The sequence below is a fragment of the Sardina pilchardus genome, chromosome 1 (genome assembly GCF_963854185.1).
Source record: "Sardina pilchardus chromosome 1, fSarPil1.1, whole genome shotgun sequence".
Lineage (NCBI taxonomy): Eukaryota > Metazoa > Chordata > Actinopteri > Clupeiformes > Clupeidae > Sardina > Sardina pilchardus.
The window spans coordinates 27837174-27847033 of record NC_084994.1 but is presented as its reverse complement, the minus strand read 5'-3'; the positions used below and the strand labels follow the sequence as shown (position 1 = coordinate 27847033).

Below are 9860 nucleotides of genomic sequence, written 5' to 3'. Positions count from 1 at the left end.
TTGTAGGTGGTTGAGTCTGCACCATTGCACAAAGTCCTCCACCAGGCTCCTGTATTCCTCCTCCTGCCCATCCCTGATACATCCCACAATTGCAGTATCGTCTGAAAACTTCTGCATGTGGCATGATTCCGTGTTGTAGCAGAAGTCAGACGTGTAAAGGGTGAACAGGACTGGAGAGAGCACCGTTCCCTGTGGAGCACCTGTGCTGCTGATTACAGTGTTGGAGAGGCAGTCCTTCAGTCTGACAAACTGTGGCCGCTCTGTCAGGTAGTCTGCAATCCAGGATACTAGATGAGCATCCACACCCATCTGCAGGAGCTTGTCACTCAATCTGGGGGGTTGGATGGTGTTAAAAGCACTAGAGAAGTCAAAGAACATGATTCTCACAGCACTTTTCCCCTTGTCCAGGTGAGAGTGTGTCCTGTGTAGGAGGTAGGAGATTGCATCGTCGACGCCCACTTTCTCCTGGTATGCAAACTGTAACGGATCTAGTGCATGGCGCACCTGTGGCCTAAGTATCCCCAGAACCAGTCTCTCCAGGGTCTTCATCAGGTGTGATGTGAGAGCAACTGGCCTGAAGTCATTCAGCTCACGTGGATGTGGTTTCTTGGGGACGGGGATAAGACATGATGTCTTCCACAGTGTTGGGACTTTCCCGAGACGTAGACTTTGACGTAGAGCTCTACATCCACACAGGGAGCTGGACACTGAGGTTGGGATGATTAGTGGGAGTCCATTTGCAGGGAAGCTGTACAAGACCTAAGCTGTATTATCTCATTTTGCACACTGTTTTTCTCAAGATGATATTACTGCTTTAATATTCATCATAAAACTAGGCAGTGACCCAACACATTGCAACAAGACTCGTTTAGAGATGAAGCGGTCAGGCTACAAAGTCTGTAATTGCTGCAGGAAGAGGATTCTGTGATGAAAACTAATTTCAATAACAACCCCATTCAATAGTAGAAACTATTATTATGACCGCCGCTAGCGTAGCTAGCAAAGCGGTCATATAGTTGTTGTCAAAGTTTTTTGGGGTTTTTTTCATCTTTTTTCCCGTCATTTTTCGTCAACGATTCCCGGGACACCGTAACACCGGAGCGCATGAAACTTGGTGGGCATGTAGCCCCAGTAGACTTATGTGGAACATTTTCGTTTCGTCCCCGGGGGTCACTCCACCCCCGCGCTGCCCCCGCCCGAAGCCCAAAAATGACAGTTTTTCCTACATAACTACCTGAACCGTGGCGATGAGGATGACAAAATGTTTATGGTATGTTGGTCTCAAGAGCTTGCATCAACTTAGCTTATAACCAGTCATTTGTGATTTGCACCCCCCTGGTAAAAATTGAAAATGCAATGTAATATTGCTTTACTTGCCCATATCTTCAGATGAGATGTTATGAACTGCACCAAATTGCATGTGTATGATGAACCTGACACCCCCTGGGAATATGCCAAGTTTTGTGGAATTTCATCCATGGGGGGCTATAAAATAAATGGATTTATGTGTACATTCAGGACTGTATACCCATCGGCCTGTAGATGGTGCTATTAACCCTCTGGAGTCTAAATCCCCCGCTGGGGATTTGAAAAACTGTTCCAAACACACATCTCAATCTCTGCTAGTTTTTGTCCTAGAAACATATAAGTGACACCATTAGAAACCTTTAATGAACTAGTTTCCAAATACATATGTTTTAAAAGAGAATGGTTGATCTGGGTGCTGGATGCTACAGTCATACACCCACACACACACACACACACACACACACACACACACACACACACACACATACACACACAAACATGCAGGAACACACACACACACAAACACAGACAAGCACAGGCACACACACACACACACACACACACACACATAAATACACACACAGACACATACCTACACACACACGCATCAGCACACACATGTACATAACAAATTACACAAGCACATGCACAAAAACGCCCACACGCATGCACACACACACCCTCACACACACACACACACACACACACACACACACACACAGATGCACAGTGCGCACACACACACACACACACACACACACACACACACACACACACAGATGCACAGTGCACACACACACACACACACACACACACACCTTTGAGTAAGTTTTGTGAGACCACCGGAGCTGAGAAGTGAGTGTGTGTGTGATGTACTATAGCCTGTGTGTATGCGTGTGTGTGTGTGTGTACGTTTCTGTGTGCGCGTGTGTGTGTGTTTGCATGTGTGTGTGTGTATGTGCATGTTCTGTGTGTATTCTGTATGTGTTCTCTTTCTTTCTCTCTCTCTCTCTGTGTCTGTGAGTGTTCTGTGTTATCTGTGTGTATTCTGTGTGTGTTCTCTCTGTTTCTCTCTCTCTCTCTCTGTGTGTGTGTGTGTGTGTGTGTGTGTGTATGTGTATGTGAGTGTGTGCCTGCGTATGTGTGTGTGTGTTCACTCGCGTGCATGTGTGTGTGTGTGTGTGTGTGAGTGTGTGATCTGATATTGGAGTGACAGTGACGACAGAGAACACAGTGAACATGTACACATAGAGACACATAAAACACACACACAAGCACACACACACACACACACACACACTCATAGACAGAGAAGCACTCATACACAAAAGCAAGCACACATGCACACACTCATTTACGTACATAAAAGTTGCAATAGGGGATGGAGTAGGCGATGGAAACAAAAGCGTGATTGATATTTGCGGAGAGAATGTGCAGGACTGAGCGGCGGTCATATTGTGTATCGCTTTGCGGTACATCTAGTTTTACTCAATGTCCTCTATTCATTTCCCTGTTTATTTGTATTATAATGTATTATATAATCTTTCCAAAACTGAGCTCTTGGTGTTTCCAGCAAAAACAGCTATTCCCCAACAGATCAATATCCAGCTTGATTCATCCTCACTGACTCCAACCAGATCGGCACGTAACTTGGGTGTCATAATTGATGACCAACTTACTTTCTCTGAGCATGTTGCCTCAATTGCAAAGTCATGTCGGTATACCCTGTACAACATTAGGAAGATCAGACCTTATCTGACACAAGATTCCACTCAGCTTCTTGTACAGGCAATGGTTATCTCCAAGCTGGACTACTGTAATTCTCTGTTAGCTGGCCTACCTGCTTGTGTATTAAGACCACTACAGTTGATTCAGAATGCTGCAGCACGACTGGTCTTCAATCAGCCAAAGAGGACACATGTAACCCCTCTCCTAGTTACTCTCCACTGGCTCCCTATAGTAGCCAGAATTAAATTTAAATCTCTCACTCTGGCCTATAGGACACTGACTGGATCTGCTCCCAGCTACTTCAGTTCTTTAATCACGATGTACATTCCCAACCGCCCATTGCGATCTTCTGAGGAGCGTCTGTTATGTCGACCAACCATACATGCTAGGTCAAATTGTAGATCCTATTCTTCAGTGGTTCCATGTTGGTGGAATGAGTTGCCCAGTGCTCTCCGTTCCAGCAACAGCTTTGGATCTTTTAAGAGGGGTCTTAAGGCATATTTATTTAATATGCATTTAGTCCTTTGAGTTTGTGATGTGTTATGGTTTGTATAATAGTATTGTTTTGTTATAATTTGTCTATTGATAGAATTTGAAATTTATTTTGCTATTGTCCTTAAATTTAGCCATACCATGCTTTAGTTATTATTATCATATATAATTAACTGAGTGACTTATTTGATTGCTATTCTCATTTCACTGTTTTATTTCTCATTAGGTTAGTGCTTAAAATTATTGTTCTACTGATAATATTACTATTCTCCCTAGTTTGTAATTATTCACTGTTAATTTAATTTGTATTGTTATTTATTTGTATGTCGCTTTGGACAAAGGCGTCTGCTAAATAACCATAGCCATAGCCATAGCCATAGCCATAGCCATAGCCATAGCCATAGCCATAATGTGTCAATGTCTGTTAAAGAATGTTAATAAGATTTTAGCTAAAAACCTTTGACAATAATGGTAAGAATATGAATGTATGCATGCCACCATTCTGTTTTCTGACATCTGTCTCTTGCCCTCTCACTCCATGCAGACTTGCTGGTTGTGAGCTAACAGAGGAATCCTGTAAGGCTGTAGCCTCTGCTTTGCAGTCCTCCATCCCCCTAAAGGAACTGGACCTGAGTCACAATGACCTGAAGGATTCTGGAGTTCAGCTTCTCTCTACAGGACTCAGTAGCCCTCACTGTAAACTGCAGACTTTAAGGTGTGTATGTGCACACATATTGGGCCAATCCCAAAGTCCGGACTCACAGACTCAAAGACTTTGGTGCGCGTTCTTGCGGAATTTGTAAGTGTTTAGGGCTGTCCCAATGTGGAATTTCAAAGGGCGTTACGGTTTGAGTACACACTTACCGAGCCCTTTCTGTGAGTCTGCATCGTTGCAGACTTCACTTAAGGGAATTACCCACAGTTCAAAGTCTTGTGAAAATCCGGAAATTACAAAGGTAAACAATAGCACGACACACGTGTATGGTGCAAGTGTCAGCTACATCTTTGTTATTAAACATCGCTAATGTAAATGTGATCTGGTGAAGTGCTGTCTCAATCCCATTTACAGTATACCTATCTGAGCCCATGTGGCCTCACACACTCACTCACTTAGCACCTGAGATCAATTAAGTCTGTGAGTCTTTAGTCCTCAGGGCTCACTTTGGGATTCTTCCATTGTGGCACCGTTGGCTGCCTGTCTGTAAATCTTTGGAATAAATCATCAGCTGCAGTATGTGTTAAAACAGACTGAGTCAGTCACAGCTTTTGAAAACAAGCTGTGAAATGATGTATATGAATGTATGCATGCCACCATTCTGTTTTCTGATGTCTGTCTCTTGCCCTCTCACTCTATGCAGACTTGCTGGTTGTAAGCTAACAGAGGAATCCTGTAAGGCTGTAGCCTCTGCTTTGCAGTCCTCCATCTCCCTAAAGGAACTGGACCTGAGTCACAATGACCTGAAGGATTCTGGAGTTCAGCTTCTCTCTACAGGACTCAGTAGCCCTCACTGTAAACTGCAGTCTTTAAGGTGTGTATGTGCACACAATATTGTGGCACTGTTGGCTGCCTGTCTGTAAATCTTTGGAATAAATCATCAGCTGCAGTATGTGTTAAAACAGACTGAGTCAGTGCCAGCTTTTGAAAACAATCTGTGAAATGATGGCATCAGTGCTGCAAGGGACACCTTCCCAGCTCTGACCTGCAGGATGCAGTTTTAGATCAAGTACATTGTCATGTTGATATTAACAGAATAACAACTACATTCCAACTAAATGCTTACAGAAACTATTATTCTAGTCAGTGTCCTCTGTTCTATCTACTCTTTATTAATGATGTTTATAATAATGATACAAATATGAATGTATATATGCCCCATTCTGTTTTCTGATGTGTGTCTCTTGCCCTCTCACTCTATGCAGACTTGCTGGTTGTAAGCTAACAGAGGAATCCTGTAAGGCTGTAGCCTCTGCTTTGCAGTCCTCCATCTCCCTAAAGGAACTGGACCTGAGTCACAATGACCTGAAGGATTCTGGAGTTCAGCTTCTCTCTACAGGACTCAGTAGCCCTCACTGTGAACTGACATCTTTAAGGTGTGTATGTGCACACATATTGTGGCACTGTTGGCTGCCTGTCTGTAAATCTTTGGAATAAATCATCAGCTACAGTATGTGTTAAAACAGACTGAGTCAGTCTACATATGTCTATGTGCTGAAAACTAATTTCCAGCACAACTCTATTCTTACAAGCAGAAACTATTATTTTAGTCAGTGTCCTATATTAATTTCCCTCCTTAGTTGAATGATAATGTGTTAGTTTCTGTTAAAGAATGTTAATGAGTATGTTTGTTTTTATTTTTTTTAAAGCTAAAAATGTTTATAATAATGCTAAGAATATGAATGTATTAATATCACTATTCTGTTTTCTGATGTCTGTCTCTTGCCCTCTCACTCTATGCAGACTTGCTGGTTGTAAGCTAACAGAGGAATCCTGTAAGGCTGTAGCCTCTGCTTTGCAGTCCTCCATCTCCCTAAAGGAACTGGACCTGAGTCGCAATGACCTGAAGGATTCTGGAGTTCAGCTTCTCTCTACAGGACTCAGCAGCCCTCACTGTAAACTGCAGTCTTTAAGGTGTGTATGTGCACACATATTGTGGCACTGTTGGCTGCCCATCTGTAAATCTTTGGAATAAATCATCAGCTGCAGTTTGTGTTAAAACAGACTGAGTCAGTGGCAGCTTTTGAAAACAAGCTGTGAAATGATGGCATCAGTGCTGCAAGGGACACCTTCCCAGCTCTGACCTGCAGGATGCAGTTTTAGATCAAGATCATTGTCATGTTGATATTAACAGAATAACAGTAGATCCAGAGGTGATTACCAGGGTATTTAAAACTACATGCTTTAACAAGGCAACAGGGCCAGATGGCATATCTGCTTTTCTAATTAAAACATTTGCAGAGGAATTCCCACCGGCCTGGCATCCACTCTTTCAGCTCTCTATAGATTCCCAGTGTGATGTGGCAGCTCATAGGCGTGTCCTAATGGCGGCCGCTATGAGCTTTCATCTGCATTTTACCGTTTGAACTCACTCATGCTGATAACCTCACTCCTGTCCTCCATTACTACTTGTACTCATTGTTCATTCCCCACGCTGTGTGTATTGTTAGTGTGTGTAGAAACGGATGCACAGTGCACACATACTGAAAACCACACCAAACATTTCAGTCATGTTTGATTCATTCCTCGTAAAACTCTGTTTGTTGAAAATATCCATACTTGGCAACAACATCAGACAGTTAACATCTTACAAATGTCTAGGGGTCCTCTTTCATAAAGATCTTAACTGGCACACACGTGGCAAATATTTGAACAAAAATCCACCAGCGTCTCCATTTGCAGAGTCTTTGGGATTTGTGAGAGCATCATGTTCATTAGTTATAGACTACGGCATCACCAGCTGGTTTAGAAATCGTACAGTTAAGTTCAAGGCCAAACTACGTAATGTGGTCAAAACAGCTGGACAAATGATGGAGTCCCTGCTCCCCTCACTCTCCAAGACATATCTGAGCAGTCCACTCTACAGCAGGCTGACAGAATTCTATCTGACCCCTCCCATGTGCTGTACCAAGAATATGAGCTCATGAACACAGGAAGGAGGTACAGGGTCCCTTTCTGTTTAGCACAATCACTACAAACATTCCTCTGTCCCCCTGTCAGTCAACATGATGAATGGGCAACGTGGGCAGAACAGTAGGAAGGCCCAAAACCAATACTAAGTACTGAGTAGGGGGCTGTGTATGGGGGCTGAACTGAGTGGAGATGTGCTGAGGCTGTGGTGTATGGATGTGCTGTGTGTGACTGGAGAGTACAGAGAGAGAGAGTGAGTGTCTACTTTGGGACTGTGCTTAATGGGACTGGGTGGGAGAGAGTGCTATTTATGGGCTATTTATTGGCCTTTTAAAATGATGTGAGTGCCATTTACAGTATGGCATGACAGATGGCTGTGAATGTGTGCCCTTTTTGTATTTTATATTTTTCTTTACTCTATGTAGAACATATGTGCTATGTCCTGTGGTGTGCGGTGTATTGTGGCTGTGGCAGCTTACAGTACCCCTTATCCAAAACACATTTCTCCCTTGAGAGACCTGATAAAGGAACCTTGACCTTGATGCAAGCATTTCAGAATAGTGGAAAAGAGAATGCAAAAGTCAGTTAGATACATTTAATCTTATCTGATCAATCAGGAAGAGAATAATTATTTGCCTTAAGTTAAGTTAACCCCTAGGAACATGAATCACCCCTGCTGCCCACATGACACTACAAGACAACAACAACAAGTTGTTTACACGGCTGCAGAGTGTGTAATGTAGTGTTTCTCCACTCCAAGTCCCCGCTGTGTACATAATGTGAGTGCTACACACATCTGTGTCTGTGTCCATCCTCATGAGATACAGTGACCTCATGGTGCTGAAGGATGGCCTGAAAATGTCCAGTGTTCAAAGACTGACCTTCCACTCTCCTTTGAAACAGGCTCAATCTGTGCCACCTCTCTAAAGCAAGCTGTGAAATGATGGCATCCGTGCTGCAAAGTGCACCTTCCCATCTGAGAGAACTGGACATGAGTGACAATGACCTGCAGGATGAAGGAGTGAAGCTGCTCTGTGCAGGACTAAGAGAACCACAATGCAAGCTGGAGACACTGAGGTCAGTAATCAGGAATGTTATATAATACAGTATTTTACCCACCACATAGTAAGAAACACCAGTGTGCCTGTGCATAACGTCAAATTGTACATCTGTGAATATTTATAATGATCTGCACTTGTCATGTTAAAAGGCAACATTTAGAGATTGTCCTGACTGAATATGCAAAGACTTGCACGCTTTCAATGCGTTTTCCTCCATGTATAATTAAGAAAGAGCATCTCTTGTTTCAGACTGTCTCTTTGTCTCATCACACATGAGGGCTGTTCTCTCTTGTCCTCTGCCCTCAAATCAAACCCCTCCTACCTGAAACAGCTGTATCTGAGCTACAATCACCCAGGAGACTCAGGTGTCAGAGAGCTCACAGACAGACTGAATGATCCCGGCTGTAAACTAGAGACGTTGAGGTGAGATGTGTTACATCTTAGATGACTTTCTAGTGGAGCTGTTCATCCATTTGTGTCCTGTGTTGGAGAGCTTTCTGTGTGGAGACTGGATATTCTGTCACATTTCTAGATGATTCCCTTCCACATATTAAACTGGGCATGATGTGGCCCTTTAAGCACTGCAAGTAAAAGGCAATCCCCCAAACTTACACACACATATGAGGCTTGTGAACAGTTTGCACTTTATTTAGAGCAAGTTTTAGAATTCATAACACAAGATGGGCAACCATGTCTGCCCAGGCTACAGAAGATGATCAGGCACAGCTTGCACAGTGACCCACTGATGGTGAAGGAGAACCAAGCTTTGAACAATTAGTAGGTGAATAAAGAGATACATAAATCATTTAAATACATTAATAATGTCCACAACACAGGGCAATAAAAACCACTTACATGGTGTAAGGAAAAGCAAATACATATTTGCACATGTTCAACTCCCAATGAGGAAGCTCATGATGCACTTGCAGAGGGAGGGGATAAGGCTCAGCATGAGAAGTTTGTCTGTTAGTCTGAAGGGACTGATGCTGTTTCACTAGTTCACCCATTGGATTGCTTAGACTGAGTGCAGAGAATAGTGAGTTTAACTTGGTAGCTGGCCATGGTCCTGGGATGCCAATAAAGGAGATCACATGTGAGTGATATCCACTAACACCCCAAGAGCGCTTTCATCAGAGGCTGTTACCAGAGGGAAAGTAAACAGGAATTGGAGACCTGCTAAACTAGTTAGATATCTTATATTCGACTAACCCTTGATGGGTGTAGATTAGTAGGTGTCCAAGGACCAATGACCAAGCATACGATTTCCATTACTAGGGATACGTTTGTGCTCATGACTAGAAGTGAAGGCTGAATAGTGTGTATCTGCCCAGCTTAGCCTTAGACCGGTGGAAAAAGCATCTGTGATGGAGAGTGAGCTGGATGGGGAGGACTGTGTAATGATATGAGATGTAGTGATTAAGTGTAGGCAAGAGTGAGCATCTTCTAAGTATGTTCTAGACACTGGAATACATTGACAGAAAGGTGATTTAGAAGAGTGGAGGAGAGGCTCAATTAAGCGTATTTCAGTCAGTGTTACTGATTGGTCAATATGCTCTGTTTGATATGAACCTTTAAGCTACTATGATCCATGGCTTGTAGATAAGGACACGTGGATGCAAATCTATGCCAGATTAACCTCACTATGC

The 9860-nt window shown here is 43.1% G+C and overlaps 1 protein-coding gene across 1 annotated transcript in view; it reads left to right on the top strand.

Annotated features, from left to right (window-relative positions):
• Positions 1-7815: 7815 nt before the first annotated feature.
• The window catches only part of LOC134077860 (stonustoxin subunit beta-like), a 7102-nt gene continuing 5057 nt past the window's right edge, over positions 7816-9860 (top strand). Inside the window, exons 1-3 of the mRNA XM_062533497.1 lie at positions 7816-7883; positions 8150-8230; positions 8464-8637. Of these exons, the coding sequence (XP_062389481.1) occupies positions 7816-7883; positions 8150-8230; positions 8464-8637 (323 nt within the window). The remainder of the gene's footprint in view (positions 7884-8149; positions 8231-8463; positions 8638-9860) is intronic.